The sequence below is a fragment of the Mustela erminea genome, chromosome 5 (assembly GCF_009829155.1).
Source record: "Mustela erminea isolate mMusErm1 chromosome 5, mMusErm1.Pri, whole genome shotgun sequence".
Taxonomy (NCBI): Eukaryota; Metazoa; Chordata; class Mammalia; order Carnivora; family Mustelidae; genus Mustela; species Mustela erminea.
In genome coordinates, this window is record NC_045618.1 from 139156274 (window position 1) to 139175731 (window position 19458).

At 39.4% G+C, this 19458-nt stretch overlaps 1 protein-coding gene across 6 annotated transcripts in view; it reads left to right on the forward strand.

Moving 5' to 3' along the window:
- Positions 1-341: 341 nt before the first annotated feature.
- The window catches only part of PAPOLA (poly(A) polymerase alpha), a 58499-nt gene continuing 39382 nt past the window's right edge, over positions 342-19458 (forward strand). For all 6 annotated transcript variants that reach the window (XM_032345209.1, XM_032345211.1, XM_032345213.1 and 3 more), the window contains exons 1-3: positions 342-581; positions 14994-15167; positions 15756-15822. In XM_032345209.1, coding sequence (XP_032201100.1) covers positions 574-581; positions 14994-15167; positions 15756-15822 — 249 coding nt within the window. In that variant the 5' untranslated portion in view covers positions 342-573. The remainder of the gene's footprint in view (positions 582-14993; positions 15168-15755; positions 15823-19458) is intronic.

Below are 19458 nucleotides of genomic sequence, written 5' to 3' on the forward strand. Positions count from 1 at the left end.
AGCCCAGCGCTCGGGCGGCTCACCGGGCACGCATGGGCGCCTGGGTCCCCGCCGAGCGCCGCCGATGACGCCGTTCGAGGGGAGGTGCGGCAGCTGCGACCTCGGCCGCGACTCACTGTGAGGTGCCGCGTGGTGCTCATCGGCGACAGGAGCGTCCCCGCTCGAGGAACGGACAGCCACCGGAGCCTCCCGCGCCTCTGCTAGCCGACACCTCACACCCACCGCGGAAGCGCGACGGCTTTGGGGCGGAAATTACCGGACCTCCGGCCGCCTCACGAACTACCATTCCCGTGAAGCTGCGCGGCGCCGGGTGGCCTTTGCGCAGGCGCGCGCACGGCGTGCGTGGCGGCGTCAGCAGTTCTAGAACGTTGCTGTGGTAGCGCTCGGGCGCCATGTTAGGACGAAGGGGAAGGAGGAGAAGCGCTTAAAGCGGCGGGAGCGGTGCGGGAGTGGGGTTGGACCCAGGGCTGAGGCAGGCCCCCCCCTCCCTCCCGCCTCAGTGGATCATGCCCAGGGCGGCAGCGGCGGCGGTTGCGGGGGGGAAGTGACTGGGCGGTGCCGGCGCAGGAGACGATGCCGTTGTAAGTGATTTGTATTCTGTTTTCTCTCGCACGCCGGCGGGGCCTTGGGGGCGTCGGGGGAGGGGGGGAAGGGGTGGCGCGAGAGCCGGGCCCTCGCCCCGTTGGGGAGGCAGGCGGGAACGGGGCTCTTCCTGTTTCCTCACCCGCTCGCCGCCGCACTTCCCCTTGTGCTCGGTTCCCGCTTCCCCCCACCCCTTCCTGGCTCCGCGGCCGAGGGGCCGGGGGCCTTCCCCTTCCGGAACGGGCGGGGGAACCTGAACCTGAGTGCCCTCGCTTCTCCGCCCCGTGCGGGGGGTGGAAAATAAAAACAATGCCCGGCGGCGGGGAAGGCAGGCCCGGCTGGTTGCGGGGTCTGCACCCAGCGCTCAGGTTCACTCTCGGCGTCTGTCCGGCTGCTTTCGATGCCTCCCTTCCTGGTCTGCCTGCGCTGCGTCCCTCGCTCCCTCCCGTCTCCGGGATGCCCACGTCGTGCGCAGAGGGAACCCACTTCCACGCCCGAGCTCGCACGAGCGCTAGCTAAAAGCCCAGTTGTGAGCGACGAGCCTCGCTCTCTGGAAGCCTCGCCGCCCCCCCCTCCCGCCCCCGGAACCAGCCCAGTCCTCCCCAGGCTTCCCACCGTCGGCAAAGGGGCGCTTGCCGGGGTGTCGTCCGCAGCGCGCTGGGTTAGGTATTGCTGTTTCGGTGCTGCTTTGATAGGCTGGTCGGAGGGGTCCTGCCTGCTTCACTCCCCGTCTCCAGTGGTACTTGGGATTTTTCGGATGGTAGACGTGAAGCTGGTCGGTCCTTGCCTTCTCATCCCACTCGGTGTGCGTCTTACACTTTGTTACTCTTGCAGCATTTTTTAAAAAGTTTCTGTTCTGTTTCAAAGAATGGGATGTAATCTGAGTACTCGTTGTTGGGATCGAAAGTAGATTACAGCTTTTTTTTTTTTTTTTTCCCCTGCGTGTATCCAGCCGTGGAGAGGCCTAAATGTGAGACTGCATTTCTTCCATTTTTGAACATTCTGGTGTAAGCGTGCTCCTTTGAGACGAGGGACCGAATTTTCTTCTTTGTAGGCCCCAAATGAACCATGTAATTGACACTCGAAGTTTTCCTTATGTACAAAATAAAGGATTTATGATTTCTAGACACCTAACACAGCACCTCAGGTTTATCTGTTTTTTTAAAGTTTCCTTTTTCGCAGATATTACTGGTTATGGTTTTAGTTTTATTTATGTGTCTCTGTACGTGTACGTGTGTGTGTGTGCGCGTGCAGGTGAGGATCTGACTTCGACACAGGCTTTAAGATAACCTATTGCTATTTACACGGTATTTTAAAGAAGAATTTCATGCTCCTCCTTAACCACTCCTGTCATTTTTAAGAGGCCTGTCAACATATTTCTGTAAATGACAATATTGCTTAGTTTTAAATAAATTTGCAGATATAAAATCTCATAATCTACAAGATCCCTGTTAATTGATTCATTCATCCTTTTGTGAGTAGAAAGACACTGGGGATACTGATTTTTTTGTGCGTGGCATTTTTCAGTTCAGCCGAATTTAAAATAAATAAATGTTTTTTAGTGATGCCATGTGACTTCTTTGTGTTAGCTCACATTTTATTGCTGTGGTTGAAAAGCAACTTTGTGATGATCGTGTCAGTAGTAAAATTTGATCAGTGATAGGAAATGTACAACTTAACAGTTGTATTTTAATTAGAGTTAAAAGATAATTATATCATTTTCTCTAGAAAATAAAAATACTTTTATATCTACCCTTTCCCAGCCTTCTTTGAGGAAGGGAGGTGTACATTTTCTATAAAGACCTAAGAGCATAAATTTTCTTGGAAGTTCAAATATATGGAATGGAAGACAGTTTAGACAGCACATTCACACATAGATAATTGGCTTTCCAGTGTGTTTTTTGAAATGTGAACAGTATGCCCAGTTTTTTGTTAGCTGTCCCTCTCATTTTTAACCCTAAGTATACTATATTTTTAAGTAAACAACAAAAAGACCACACTGCCTAGGTAAATAGGCCTTTTTTCCTCATTAATCAGCTTTCTTTGTTTTTCATATTCTGGTGTCACATTGCCTTTCGTTTCATTTCTTTGGAGTTTTGAATTTTGATTTCCAGGCTTATCGTGCTTGCTTTTTAGTATGCCTGTCCTGTTAAATTTGGGTGGGATTGTGGAGTTGGCCATAGTTGAGCTGTCAGAATGGGTTAAATCAAAATAGATTGTTGAAGTTCTGGTCATGACAATATTATGAACAAGTACTCATATTTTGTCTGAAACTCATATGTAATATGTATAATTTTGAAAGGCTGGTATGATTTAAGAGCCATGGTGATGAAACTTCCAAAAATTTGGGTAGTCTTTAGGATCCATTAATACAGGGCTTTTCTGGTAGGTACTGTTGACAGTTACGGCCAGATAATTCTTTGAAGGGGGGCGTCTCTGTGTTGTAAGGTGTTTATTAGCATTCCTGGCCTTTACCCACTAGATTTCAGGACCCCCACACCCCCATCTCTCCAGTAGTGACAACCAAAAAATGTCTCCAGATGTTGCCAGATGTATCCTGGCAAGATTATCCTTCTTGAGAGTCACGTGGCATTGATAGAGTATAAGGCCTTTCTGCTTTCTGCCCTACTGTGCTGGAGAGATCCATTATTTGCATCAGCTGAGTTCTGACTGTCACAGGTTGAAGTTAAAGATTTTGAGGAGAGTAACCATCCTCAGTGACCTAGTGCTTATACCACATTCATAGAATGTTGTTTAAGTTACTAGAAGAGATATTTAGCAAGACTTGGGGGAGACAGTAGCTTTTCTCCCAAATATTTCAGGATGTTAGGAAAAACGAATCAGTTTCATGAAGTCATAGCAGGTAGAACTGGGACCTCTTGGTGGATGGTAATGGGTACCAGTGATTCCCACATTGTGATCTGTGGAACCCCGGGGATCTCAGATCGCTTTAAGGAGTACAAAAAAAATTGAAACTGTTTTCATAGTAGTGCTGAAATGTATGTCTTTTTTACTTGAATAACATTGCATCAATGGTGTGAAGGCAGTAGTAGATGATGCTGTTCTTGCCTTAGGACAAATCAAGGCAGAAGCACCATATTGTACTAGGAGTCATTTGTCGTCCTTGCGGGGCGAGGGCAATGTCGGAGGCAGGCCCCTGGCCAGGGCGGCCTCTGCCAGTCATTGTATTTCTTCATTACACACATAACACACACTTTAAAAGTTTCTTGATGAAACAGTAAAACACATTAATTTTAATGAATCCTGACTCGAATTTATGTTTTACATAAGCCATGATAAAATGGGAAGTACACATAAAACTCTATACAAAGTACAGTGGTTGTTTTGAAAAAAGCACATGTCTGATTTGTGAGCTAAACTAGTATTTTTCTTGTGGAGTTCTTTCATCTAAAAAACAGATGATGTACCCACCGTGGGTATTGACACTTGGACCATTTATCAGTTTCCTGAAAATGAAGTGAGCCTGTCTCTTTTTAAGGAAACAGCTGACAGCATTGGTGGCCAGTAAATTTGAAGATAAAAACTAAAAATTTGGAAGGCTTGTTTCGGTCAATTGTGGGCTTGATAGTTTCCTGGTAGTTAAAAAATGTTTCTGATTCGATTGGTAGTGTGATATTAATGATACCATTTAAAAAAATATATTTTGTAATAATGTGTCAATATTTGGAAGATAAGTTTAATTTTTTTTTTTAAGATTTTATTTATTTATCAGAGAGAGAGAGGGGGAGAGAGCGAGCACAGGCAGGCAGAATGGCAGGCAGAAGCAGAGGGAGAAGCAGGCTCCCTGCTGAGCAAGGAGCCCGATGCGGGACTCGATCCCAGAACGCTGGGATCATGACCTGAGCCGAAGGCAGCTGCTTAACCAACTGAGCCACCCAGGCGTCCCGATAAGCTTAATTTTGATGAAATAAAAAAAGTACATCGGTGAAATTTATATTCAAAGTGCAGTGTAGATCAGTGGATTTTTTAAAAAAAATTTTAGTTTTAAGTAATCTGTACATCCAAAATGGGGCTCGAACCCACAACCCTGAGATCAAGAGTCACAGGCTCCACCTTTAAAGCGCCCCTAGACCAATGGATTTTCATGCAGCAGTATAAGGGATTTATTGATAGGGTTTCAACTTTGATACTGTAATTAATCTTCAAAAAAATACCACTTGTGGAGTTTTGGTGTAGCATCATAGAGGAATATCCACAGTTATTTGTACAGGTTATTGAACTACTCTTCCAGTTAGGAGGGTGGTCTGCCAGGTTTTCTTTCATACGTGTCTACCAAAACTACTTGTCAAAGGGATTAATTGTAGAAGCAGATAGAGAAATATAGCTGTCTTTGATTAAGTGATAATTAAAGAGATTTGCAAAAATGTAAAACAGGGAGATTAGTATCTAAATTTTTTGTTTTGGAAAACAGTCTTAAGCTATTTATGTTAACATGTAATAGAGTTCTTGTTACTTAAGTACATAAACATTTTAAGAATTTATTCCAGTTATAATTCCAATGCAGTAAATATTGGCAGATATAATCCATATAAGAAGAAGATCTTTGGGGTCCTCAATGAATCTTAAGAGTTGTAAAAGGAGTCTGTGACCAAAAAGTTTGAGACCTTGAGAATTGCTGCCTGACAGGAGCAGCTAACTGCTGCTCCAAGCCGCTGTTTGCAGTGGTGGTGTCACTGTAGCATTTCTGGGTGGCTTTTGGATAGTCTGGAGGGATGGACACACATGTGGTTTAAAGATTTATTTTGTTGTTGTTATCAGTGCAAAATAATGCATTGGATAACCTTTAGGGAAGATAACTTCTAACAGCGATTTTGGTTTTCAGATTGCAGTATTAGAGATTTTGTAATGAATTGCTTGTTGCCAAATTAATGTTGGCTATGGTTTTGGAATATGTTCTATTACCTTAAGTCTGTTCTCAGTTCATGCTTTTTGATGGAGAAGTTAGGAGGTAGGTATTGGAATCGAATACATTGATGAACCTCTTCAGTTCCTGTTCCCTAGTCACCCCCATCCCCTGCCCCAGCCCTCCCAGGTGAAAACGCGTTCTGGCCAGAATGAAGCCATTTGGATTCCTAGTATTTCCTGTTTTGGTGCGGTGGGAGGCATTTTTTGGTTTGTTTGTTCTGTATGTTCATTGTTCTGATTATTCAGCAGCTTTTAAATAATTGCACATTCTCAGTTTATTATTTACAGAACAGCATTGTAGGAGGTATTTGTTCCCTTTAAAGTTGGTTAAGTGGGACGCCTGGGTGGCTCAGTTGGTTGGACAACTGCCTTCGGCTCAGGTCATGATCCCGGGGTCCCGGGATCGAGTCCCGCATCAGGCTCCCAGCTCCATGGGGAGTCTGCTTCGCTCTCTGACCTTCTCCTCGCTCATGCTCTCTCTCACTGTTTCTCTCTCAAATAAATAAATAAAATAAAAAAAATAAATAAATAAAGTTGGTTAAGTTGAGGGGTGCCTGGGTGGTTCAGTCTTTTAAGTGTCTGCCTTCAGCGCAGGTCATGATGAGCTTGCGGTTGAGCCCCGCATCTGGCTCCCTGCTAAGCAGGGAGTATGCTTCTCCCTCTGCTGTTCCCCCTGCTTGTGCTCGCTTGCTCTCTCCGTGCCGAATAAAATAAATAAAAATAAAGTTGGTTAAATTAAGGCTTGAAGTAGTCACCTGTCCAGGGTCTTCAGGGTGCTTAAGTTGTAGATTACAACTTACTTCAGCTTACTTCAGCTTGGGTTCCATGTTCTGTTCTCATTCTAGTACTATATACCATCTCCTTTGCGCTTTATTGGGAACTATGTTTCATCAGCTCAGTTGGAGTCTGTTTAAATGTCTTAAGTAGAGGGGCACCTGGGTGGCTCCCTGGGTTAAGCCTCTGCCTTTGGCTCAGGTCATGATCCCAGAGTCCTGGGATCAAGCCCTGCATCAGGCTCTCTGCTCAGCGGGGAGCCTAGTTCCCCCTCTCCCTCTGCCTGCCTCTCTGCCTATGTGTGATCTCTCTCTCTCTCTCTGTCAAATAAATAAATAAAATCTTAAAAAAAAATAAATGTCTTAAGTAGAATTAGTTTTTAAGATCACGTTTCTTGTGTGTAGAATATTTGAATCAGTTTTTTTTAACTGATGACATGTATCATATACATATAGTACATGTAAAGTGATAAGACTACAAAACCTAAAATCTTAGAATGTATTTTTAGCTTTATTTAAAGTCACATACAGATTTATCACTCTACACTCTCATTTTGTGACCACAGCCTTCTGTGGAATGTGATATTTTTTAATCTTTGTATGTTTGCAAAATTATATATTCTCATTTGTGGAAATTTAAGGATTTGGGAAAGGAAAAAAACTAGGGGTTTTGCTAGATATCTTTATTTTCTACCTCTTACAGAATGGTCTTTCAAATTTGTATTCTATGTTTTGTCCAGAAACCAGCTTCTTGCATTCTCTGACGGCTTTTATAGTTTTGGGGTTGTTAAAGAATAGTATTTTTGTCATTTTGGTCATCAGAAACATCTTGCTTTTCCTGGAGTTAATGTGTTACAATACTATGACAACATATTTTTGACTATTCTGATACATCTTTGTGCTTTTTCAGATTCTCTTGGGTTTTCTTCATTTTCAAGTTGTATTTGGCAAACCGATGCATGAGTACTGTGGTCTTGCTGGTTTTTTACTTCTTCTAGCCCCTTGGGAGAAAGAGGGCAAGGGGGCAGTTGGAAGTGCCCTTAGGAAGGAAGGAAGAATAACTTGGTCATTTTTATAACTGAATAAAAGTACGCTTTCCCTGCATAATCAATCAACCTTGCATTTCCAGAGTTCTGCCTTGGGAGTCACCATAATTTAGTCCCCTTGAGCATACATTATTACTGCGCCCTCTACTGCTGCCTACTAAATACTGGCTGATTGAACTGGAATACATATTTTAAGAATATAGTAAGGTTGTAGATATGTTTGGTATCACTTACACAGAGCACGTGGCAGGTGAATTAGTGTTCTTTGTATATAATTCCTTAGTGATCAAATAGGTTGTTTTGGTTATAGCCTGGACTAAGCTACTAGTAAAATTAAAACATCCTATGTTAAACTTCTTGTGAAAGAGATATTATTTCTGTTAAGAATTAATGTCGAATACACATTCAGACCCTTAATCCTTTTCTGTCTGGTTGTCCCAGTGGGCACATTATGTTTAAGGTTAAAGCCTCTTTACAGCAAATTATATTGTGGTGAATTGTTACATTAAATATGTTTTTGTGATTTATCTGATTTTTTCCAAAGAAGACCGTCAGACAGGTTAAGCTTTCAATTCTAACTTAAGTAAAACTGGAAAGAAATGATAAAAGTGTTTTCAGTTGGCTGGTAGCTATGAATTTTCACTTTGTTGCTAGCTTTAGGCCACAGCATATTCCATGTGCCTAATAATGGGAGACAGGGGTTCATTAGTAGTATGAGATTTGTTTAAATTGGAATGCAAAGTCATTAAACATTAACTATTTGAGAAAACACCATTGGTGATTTGTTGTCCTTAACTTTTCTGTGTTTGTTATCTGCCTAGACTGCCCTTCCTCCTACCCTTCATTAAAGCCGTTTGCAGTACACACCTCCTTACTGATTTTGTTTGGCATAGCCTTAATTCTTTGGTTCTGTAGTATTTATTTTAAGCTTTTACTTTGCACTTGTTTAAGGATCTGAATCTCAGACCAAATCTGAGATTGTCACTGAGAACAGAGACTGTCTTTGTATTCCTGATTTTAGTGTTGTCTTTCATATATATTTAGGAGTTCCGTAAATTTCAACCTAATAAATGCTCTACTTTCTGGCAAAATTAAGTTATATGAGGCAAAGGTGCTTTTTGAAAAACTGGATTGATGACGTTTTATAACCTTGATAATTGCCTTAGCAGTTTTCTGGAGCAATAAATAAAGCATGGTTTGCTTTGTATTTACTATTTCTCATTGCAGGATTGCATGGGGAAAAAAATCCATTTTTTAAAGTCTTGTTTATTTCACTTTTAGATAATGTGCTTTGATTAGCATAAACTGATTTTTTAAGCCCAGTCATCAAAATGCTAATTACTGTTTTAAATTGAACATTTATTTGGTGTGACTTGCTGCCAGGGAGTAATTTTAGGGCATGATTTTGGGCTCCTTACTATCACTAACCTAATTTAATGGTGAATACATAGTAGAATTAGATGATTTTCACCTTTTGTACATCATCATTAATATTTAATTAAAAATAATTTAACAAGTTGAAACCTTTATAAAGTATGAAGTGGAAATTCTATCAGTTCTTCTTGGTGCATTTTTATGTAGGTATAAAAACAAATAATTTTTAAATATATAAAACTGTACATTGTGAAAGATGTATAAAGGCACTTCAGCATAGAGGGTTAGAAGCCTGGGTTCTTACCCTGGCACAGTAAATTTAGATCAGCCATTGTTTCCCCACTTTGTTCATCTGTAATATGGTGACAGTTAATAGTACAGTTGTTACGAACAATTGGGACAGTTGTAAAGTGCTTGACATGCTACCTGGAATATTTTGAGATTTCAGTAAATACTGTTATCATAATTATATTCCACAGCTTTTTTCAGCTGATATATTGTGTGCATCTTTCTTTGCTACTACATGTAATAATCACCTCATTCTTTTTATATGGCATAGTGTTATATTTCAAGAATTTACTGTAATTAACCAGTCACATTATATTAATGGATATTTAGGTGGCTTCCACTTAGTACATTGTATATAAGTGGTCCAGTGAACAACCTTGGACATCTTTTTGTGTTATTCCTAGGAGAAGGGTGAAATTCTAGAACCTGTGGAGTCAGAGATATTTACACATACCAAGCATGCTACTTGCCCCCCGCCCACACATAGGGGATAACCTTGGGATAGGTGCTGCTCATTTCAAGTTTATTGTTGCTGTACAGGGTACATATTTGACTTGACTTAATTGTATCCCTGTCCCACAAGCATCTAAAAACTTGGATTTTTGTGTTACATTTCATGTATTGAAACTGTGTTGTGAATTAAAAAGATCATGTCTCCCAACTTCAGGGTTTTGGTTTGACTCCTGTGTCCTACTATTTCTGTAAGATAGATTGCTAGAGGTGAAGTTGTGGAACATAAACTTTTAAAATTGATACATGCATTTTTAAATTTTAATGAATATTGCCAGATTGCTTTTTAAAATTATGTTCATTTCCATTGTGATGGATAAGAGTGCTCATTTTCTTAAACCATTATCAATATTGTAGGTTTATAATCTTTTATTTTTACCATATGTATATCAGCTTTGTTTTTCTGCAGTCTGACAGGAAAATAGTTGTCCTAATTTGCTTGCATGATGTGCAGTGAAACTTTTTTTTTAGTTGGTTTAAGAACTCTATGCATTGAGACTATACTCTTTGGGATAGGTTGCATGTATTTTCTTCACTTGTTAATTTGTTTTAACTTCGCTTATATTTTTATTATATAAAAGCTGGAATACTTTTATGTAGGTAAAATTTTTTCTGTATGGCTTTTGAGTTTTTTTTTTTTTTAAGATTTTATTTATTTATTTGACAGAGAGAAATCACAAGTAGTCGGAGAGGCAGGCAGAGAGAGAGAGAGAGAGGGGAGCAGGTTCCCTGCCGAGCAGAGAGCCCGATGCGGGACTCGATCCCAGGACCCTGAGATCATGACCTGAGCCGAAGGCAGCGGCTTAACCCACTGAGCCACCCAGGCTCCCCTGGCTTTTGAGTTTTGTGTGTCTTAAATATGGTTCTGAAAATAGTGTTAAGTTTCTAGTATTTCTGATTCTTTGGTATTTTGAAATACCATGGCATCTGGAATTTAGATTTTGCAATGGATAACCAAATCTATTTGAGTGTTCTGTACTTTCCTCAATGACTTGAAATGGTTATTAGTATCATTTATCTGAAGATTGATCATACTTTGACTGGATATATGGCCATTAAACTGTAGTCAACAAAACATGGGAACTTACACTATACTATTTGAGTTAGCTTTAAATTACTGTACCAGAGTGGTTCTCGGTATTTCAGAGTACACTTTTACTAAGTTAGATGCCTAGACTTTTGAAATACATATATAGCTGAAATAAGCAACTGCAGTCATACACTAATTTCACAAAAATGTTGCTATTCTAAGTATCTTTATCCTAATTAGAGTCCTGTTATGCACAGCCTAACATGGGGAAAGAGTGGACTTTTCTCTGAGCATTGGATTAAAGCTTCCTATGCTTGGAAACTGTTCTTCAGTGTTACAGATGTGCTAAAATTTTTAGATTCCTAGTTTACCATCTGGTGTAGAGGAGAGGGATAAATTCTAAGGTAAATCCTTGGAGGTACAACTTAGAGATAATAATATAACAATAACAGAAGTGAAACCAGAGTGATATATAACTAGTAGTTGTGAAATCAGGCCCGCTTTTTGTCTGCTACTTTATCATGCTTCTGAATTGAGAGCAAGCTTTGTAGACAAGAGTTTTGAATTCCGCTACCAGAAATCATGGAGGTTTCTGTGCTTGGTAGCAGAATGAATGGGTGGCATGGTAAGGGAGAAAGGAGGAGTGAGAACAAGGTGCCAGGAGTTAAAACTAGAGTCGTTGGAATGGAATTGTTACACAGAATGTTAAAACTTAAGAAAAAAAAAAAGTAAGAATAATAAAATTAGATTAAAAAAAAAAAGGGAAAACGGGTATGTGTCTTGTGTAAGCCTTTCTGTAATGAAAATATTTTAAATATTTTAAATGTTGTAAAGAAAATATCCTGTGTTCCATGATTGAGGGAAGAATTCTGAAAATACTAAACACTGTGGGCCCCCAGGTGCCACTCTTCTACTCACCAAAACACTTGGGATGGGGGAAGTAATGTTTTGCTGTGGGGTTTTTTGGTGTGTGATTTTGAGAGGGGGCAAAATTCATATATGTACTGTAATTGTAGTTATGTATTTACATCTTATTCCAATCCAGAAAGGATTAAGACAGAATGCTTTAGTCACATGTTAGAAACCAGCAAAATACTTTGCATTAAAGGTTGGGTGAAAAGGAAAAATAAGGATAGAGATATAAAGCAGCAAGAAATTAGGGTACAAGTTCTTACATAGTGATAATTGCATTGTTGTAGAGTGGAGAACTTGCTGGATGGCCACCAGTTTCACCCAGAGAATTCATAGAGTATCCTGAAAGTAAAGATAAATCATGTTCATGAGATGGAAAATTTCAGGCACAGGAAAAGCACACGTAGAACGTTCTTCATAGTAAAAGCCCCGAAAGAAATTTTAATAAATCACAAATACTGTAGCTCTGTATCTAGTCTGTTTTTTCTTTGTTTTGTTTAATTGTAGGATTTCATTGTTAAAATAGAGTCATGTCTAAAGAAAACTAAATGCTGGTTAAAAAATGACTGTAGAAAGTGATAGATAGGAAGGATATCTAATGTGTTTGAGAATGGGAGGAAGAAGGTGCATTCTCGGGGTTGATAGCTGTGTGGTGTATTGTTCTAGGAGAGGCTCTATAAAGCAGAATTCTTTAAATTACTCAGTATTGAATGTGTATTTTTGTTTTGTTAGAATAGCAAATAAAAGATCCTTAAATTGTTTTATCACTCCACTTGATTTCTAATACTAAAATTGAATGGAAAACTTTACTTTCTCCATTTACAGTCATGGTTAGCTTTTCTACTTGGGACATTTTGGACACTGACAGTGCATATGGTAGCTTGTAATTTCTAGTCCAGATATTTAAGTTAAAATTAAGCCATTTTTATTGGAGGCACAGCTATCTTGTGACTTTTAGAATATGTATTTCTTTCCTCTTACTTGATTTTGACTCATTTTTATTTTTTGATAAGTGTTCTTGAATTAGTGTATGTTTTATACATGTACTTGAGTTAGATACATGTTCTGTATGTATACATGTGTAGACATATGCTGTATATGTAATTCTCTCCTGAAATAGATGGGGCAAATAAATATGATTTTATTTGAGATTATGTGATGATTTTTTGAATAAACTAAATAAAAAGCTGTAATTTGCATCTAATTTGTTTCCCCATCAAAATGTTAATGTGGAAACTTCTAGAAATCAACATATTTTTCAAATTAGGGTGAACAGACTTGGTGTGAATTTAGAAATATGAGTCGGTATCCTAATATTCTGGTGATATTTTTGAAGTAGATAGGACCTTTCCAAGCATTGTTACTTTGTGTGACAGTGAAAGACCTGAATATTTGAGAAAGAAAAACTGGTAAAGAGAACTGAGCCTTAACCTCACAGAGAATGAGTACTCCTATTTTGTTGATGACCCAACTCAACTGGTAATAGATATAACCCCTTCAGAAAGGAATGAATGTAGAGAAATGTATTACCTGCTCAAAACAAAAACCATTCCACTAGAGTGGATTATTTTACCCGAAGTTAATGAAAATAAATCCAGTTCACACTTGACTTGAAATCTCGCCTTGCTTGAACCAAGTCTAGCTAGAATGAACTTGTATTTGTTTTCATTTCTGGCTCTACTCATGTTAAAATCATTTATTAAGGTATTCATAATCCTGTGGTAGTCACAAAGGGTTCTAGTTTACTTGGAGAAACTCATATGAAGCAGTGAAAAATATGAGAGAATATAATCACTTTGGGATATGTGGTAAGTGTGCTGTTTTCATTTAATACCTGATATATCTGAAATCAGTATGTATAGTGTGAAGAATTCTCAAATGGTTAGGCAGTTTTGAGGGCTACTTTTTTTTTTTTTTTTTTTTTTTTTAAGATTTTATTTAATAGAGCACAAGCAGCTGTAGCGGCAGGGAGAGGGAGAGGGAGAAGGGAGAAGCAGGCTCCCCCCTGAGCGGGGAGCCCAGTGCCATGCGGGGCTGGATCCCAGGATCCTGGGATCATGACCTGAGCTGAATGAAGGCAGAGGGTTAACCAGCTGAGCCATGCAGGTGCCCTGAGGGCTACCCCCCCCCTTTTAAAAAAGATTTTATTTATTAGAGAGAGTGCATGAGAGGAGAGAGGTTGGCAGGACAAGCAGACTCCCCAAAGAGTAGGGAGCCCGATGTGGGATCCTGATGTGGGATCCTGGGACTTCAGAATCATGACCTGAGCTGAAGGTAGCCGCTTAACCAACTGAGCCACCCAGGCGCCCAAGAACTACCTTTTTGATGTCACTTTTTTTTTTTTTTAAATTTTATTTATGTATTTGACAGACAGAGATCACAAGTAGGCAGAGAGGCAGGCGGGGGAGGGGGGCGGGTGGGAAGTAGGCTCCTTGTGGAGCAGAGAGCCCAATGTGGGGCTCGATCCTAGGACTCTGGGAATCATTACCTGAGCTGAAGGCAGAGGTTTTAACCCACTGAGCCACCCAGGCGCCCCTGACTTGTTAGTTTTTTTTTTTTTTTTTTTAAAGATTTTATTTATTTATTTGACAGAGAGAGATCACAGTAGGCAGAGAGGCAGGCAGAGAGAGGGGAAGGGAAGGAAGCAGGCTCCCTGCTGAGCAGAGAGCCCGATGCGGGACTCGATCCCAGGACCCTGAGATCATGACCTGAGCCGAAGGCAGCGGCTTAACCCACTGAGCCACCCAGGCGCCCGACTTGTTAGTTTTTAAATAATAATTGTGCTTCTTATCTATAGAGCTCTTGTCCATTGACTTACAATTATTTTAACAGAGAATAAGAGACAAGAATGAGTTTCATCAAAAAATACTGGAGTCTAATTTTCTAAAGCGTTTCAAGCATGCCATGCCTTTTTGTATTTAACTAGTTACAGTAAAATCCCACTGATTGTAAAAAATCTGGAATTTCTCTAAAAGTGGGGGAAAACTACTTCTAGATTAGTATCACTGTTAAGTGCCAGTCTCTCACCAGAAATGTGTAATAACTTTAAGTGTGTGACTACAGTGCCCCCCATTCCGCAAGTTATCTTTGTTATTTGCTCTGTATTTTATAAATTTTTTTCACTGTGAGTCAGATACTAAATTCTATTTGTGGGGGGTCTCTTGTATTGGTAAATAGTGTGTGTTTTTTACTATATTAATTGTAGTGTGTTTATCATTGCTTTAGAAATAACAATACATCAGATTATGGCTCCTTTTCAAGAAGTAGTTTCTCAGTTCACCGTATTCTAGATTGTGTTTATTTAGGTATTTAGTCAATGACAAAGATAAAAGTCCTTGGAGTGGGAAGAGATAAAGAGTTTTCTCTTGGGTCACTTGCTTTTGGTTGGTTACTTTTTGTTCTAAGATGTCTTTTGAAAGGAGTCTTTTTGAGTATGGCAGGGAACCAACTGTGTTTAGAAATGCATTTTATTAAAGCAGTTTTTCTAGTCAAATGGTTTGTTTCAAATTGTAGAAATTCTTCGGCAGTAATTTTATCTAATTTTGTTTGTAGTCCAGTTACAACGCAGGGATCACAACAAACACAGCCGCCCCAGAAGCACTATGGCATCACCTCTCCTATCAGCTTAGCAGCCCCCAAGGAGACGGACTGCCTGCTTACACAGAAACTGATTGAGACTCTGAAGCCCTTTGGGGTTTTTGAAGAGGAAGAGGAACTGCAGCGCAGGTGAATACACACATACGTATTTTTCCTTTAATTTATAATTTTTCATCAGTGTAATAAACTAATTTTTTTAAGAGTTTACTTTATTAGAGCGAGAGATCACAAGTAGGCAGAGAAGCAGGCAGAGAGAGAGGGAAGCAGGCTCCCTGCTCAACAGAGAGCCGGATACCAGGGCTCGATCCCAGGACCCTGAGACCATGACCTGAGCTAAAGGCAGAGGCATAACCCACTGAGCCACCCAAGCACCTCAGTAAACTAATTTTTGAGGCATTATCTACTCAGTCAGAATTTTCCCTGAAATCTGTCTTGTACAAGAGCAAAGCTTAGAAACTTTTTTCTACAGTGAATTTTATTCCCTTTTGATTTTTTGATGCTTTTAGTTATTACAGTACAGAATTGTCAGAAGGAAAATTCTTACTCAGCTAAAAGAATGCTTTACCCAGTGTAATGGTGCCTGTAGTAAACTACTGTATACTTTCTGATAACTTAAAAACTGGTTAAAATTTAGGGATCCACCTATTGAAAACTGATTTTCATTTTAATTAGTAATGAAACAACTTGATACTTGATTGATATTTGCTCTATCAACAGGATTTTAATTTTGGGAAAATTAAATAACCTGGTAAAAGAGTGGATACGAGAAATCAGTGAAAGCAAGGTAAGGCAACTTATTTGTATATGAAATGATTTGTCAGCTGAGCAGCAGCAGTCTTAAGCTGTTCTTATTAGAGTGAATTTAGAGTCTTTAATGCAAAGTCTGTTTTAGACTATTTGATACCAGAATTAGATTGTTTCTAATTATTTTGAAAGCAGGGAAATCTGAACTGAATTCAGTGATTTTATAAATACTTTTTTGTTGCAGTATTTTAAGCTGAAACTCCATAATTACTTTTGCTTCACAGAAATAATAGATACTGCCTAAAGAGGTGCTTTAAAAATGTATATTAAATATTTGAGAATCTTGTTACCTTTTAAGCAACCTATGACATTGAACAATTTTTAGGTTTGCAAATATTAAGCTCTCAAACTCAGTATCTCCTTAGTTTTTTATAATATTCTCTGAGTTCCTAAAATTTTATTATGAAAAATCATACATACAGTTGATGAATCCATGACTGGGCTTCTGGTAAAGGAAATGTATTCTTAGAGATGCGTATGGAATTCATTTGACCCATTTTTAAAAATTGCATAGGGATGTCTGGCTGGCTTAGTCTGTAGAGGGTGCAGCTCTTGATCTTGGGGTTGTAAGTTTGAGTCCCATGTTGGGGATAGAGTTTATATTAAAAAAACTGCTTACATAGTAGTAATTTTCTCAGGCAGTACAAAATGCATATTTAATCTATAATACATCTTGAAAAATTGATGGAAAGAAAACCAGGGATTGAAGAAAACTTGAGAGAGGGGTTTAACAGAGAAGAAAATCTTTCAGTTTTAGTCAAATTTATACTTTTTTTTTTTTAAAGATTTTTATGTATTTATTTATTTGACAAAGAGACAGTGAGAAAGGGAACACAAGCAGGGGGAGTGGGAGAGGGAGAAGCAGGCTTCCTGCTGAGCAGGGAGCCTGATACGGGGTCTGATCCTAGGACTCTGGGATCATGACCTGAACCAAAGGCAAATGCCTAACAACTGAGCCACCCTGGCGTCCCAATATAATATGTCTTCTTGAAACAGCATATATATATTTTAAGCAATTGATTAAAATTTCAGCAGTAGGAGTGTTCTAAATGGGGGACTCCATGTATTATACAGTTTCTCACTGATAGAATTCCTGATATGAATGAGATTTTGTTTTTTATTTATTTTTAAAGATTTGTGGGGGGTGGTGCAGGGGGGAGAGAGAATCTTGGGCATACTCCCTTGGAGCCTGGATGTGGGGCTTGATCCCAGGTCCCTGAGATCATGACCTGAGCTGAAATCAAAAGTTGGACCCTTAACCAATTGTGCCAGCAGGTGCCCTATGAATGAGATTTTATAAAGGAAGGGTTTTTTTTTGAGCTGAGCAGCAGATGTCCAAGTTAAAGTATTTTTTACTCATTTATTGAACTTAGTGTTTCCTTAACCTTCTGTAGGAAATCGTTTTTTTTTTTTTTTAAGATTTTATTTATTTATTTGTCAGTTTGAGAGAGCGAGGGAGAGAGTGTGCACAAGCAGTCAGAAGGGGAGAGAGAAGCAGGCTCCCTGCTGAGCAAGGAGCCCAGTGCAGGACTCGAGGCAGGACTCGATGCAGACTCGTTCCCGGACTCTGGGATAATGACCTGAGCCTAAGGCATCAGCTTAACCGACTGAGCCACCCAGGCATCCTAGGAAATACAGCTTTGTTTTAATGGCATTTTTAAAATGTTTAAGTTTAAAGCCATAATCAAGTAGACAAAGCCAAAACTTAGATTTATTTAATGTGAAACATGAATACTGCCTCATGGATAGTTTGTTTCATGTATTTACTTCAGTAAGGTTTCTTTCATCAGTAATTCTTGGTAACAGTTCTTTCTGCTGGTTTTACTGCCCGTAAGAAAATGTGTTAGGATTAATGAAAGTAGTGCTTATTCCTGTTGGGTTTTATCAATGTCCTTTCCACTATAGCCTAACCATTAGTAGTGAGTTGGTTAGAGAAAGTTTTGATCTTTTGAATCTGCATTTTTTAGAGAGAATTTCTTCTCCAGATGGTTTTAAGACTTGATACAGGATTTCTTGATGTTGACACTGTTGATATTTTGGGAGCAGATAATTCTTTTTTAGGGTGCTGTCATGTGCATCACAAGATGTTAAGCAAAACACATCCCTGACCCCTTTTTATTAGATTTACTGTCCTGCCCTCTCTCTCTCCAGATGATGACTAAAAATGTCTCCAGACATTCCTTATGTTCCTGGAGGAGTGGAGTCATCCCTGGTTGAGAAGCAGTGATTAATGGATAGTTCCAGTTAATTTATTTATGGTATTGGGGGGGAGTTATGTAAGATTTGAATTTTTTTTTTTTTTAAGATTTTATTTATTTATTTGACAGAGAGATCACAAGTAAGCAGAGAGGCAGGCAGAGAGAGAGGGGGAAGCAGGCTCCCATGCTGCACAGAGAGGCTGATGCGGGGCTGGATCCCAGAACCCTGAGATCTTGACTTGAGCCGAAGGCAGAGGCTTAACCCACTGAGCCACCCAGGTGCCCCTAAGATTTGATTTTTACTTTAGTTGTCTTGTTTGCTAATATTCTGAGACTAAAAAAAAAGAAGATTTTACAGTTTATTTTTCTGTGACCTGAATTAAAGAATCTTAATTTTCTGGGTTAAAATTACTAAAATAGCTATAAGCATATAAATGTGTAAACGTGCTAATAACAGTAGCCATAAGTGACATGTGGCTGTTTCAGTTTAAATGAACTAAAATACTTAGCTCCTCAGCCAAGCCAGCTTTATTTCACTATATACACATTACATATGTATTTCACACCATAGTGGCTGCTATATTGGACAGTTTAGAGTTCACTTATCCAAAAGATCTGTTTTACTAGAAAAGTTCATGGATCATTGTTCTCAGGTAGTTTCTTCCTAACTTCCCTTTGTAGGCCTATTCCTGCAACATCTTCCTGGCTTAATTTATATAACCGGGCCATCTTTTCAAGTGAGATTTTTAGATTTCTAAATGTAGGAAGACAAATGTAATATATCTACATGGTCCTTTTTCTGTAAGTGTTGATTAAATGTGCCCTCAAAAAACAAGGGAGTCCCTGAATCTTTACAGTTTATTTTTAAGATTTTTGTAGTATGAAGTAACACTTTCATTTATGTTACTTGAGGAGGAGTGATGGGTGTTTTGGTACTGAATAAGATGTTACTGAGGAATTAGAAAGTAAAGGGAAACATTGACCAAGCACACATTAAAATTGTTTTTTGTTTGGACAGGTACCATCCTTAACCACCAGTGGTTTTAAGTACTCACCAAAGTACTTTAAAGTAGTACCAGGGCCAGGAAGATGATTTTTTTTTTTTTTTTAAGATTTTATTTATTTATTTGTCAGAAGAGCACAAGCAGGCAGAGTGGCAGGCAGAGACAGGCTCCCTGCTGGACAAGAAGCCCGATGTGGGACTTGATCCCAGGACCCTGGGATCATGACCTGAGCCGAAGGCAGTGGCTTAACCGACTGAGCTAACCAGGTGTCCTGGGAAGATGAGTTTTAAATGCTTGCCTTTATCCTTGTTCTTGGTGTTTCTACTCTAAGAAACTATCAGTAAGTTTTAGTTCTGTTCAAAGTAATCTCACCAAAGCCTTTGGAAATCTCAACTACTATGTAGCAGTATTGGC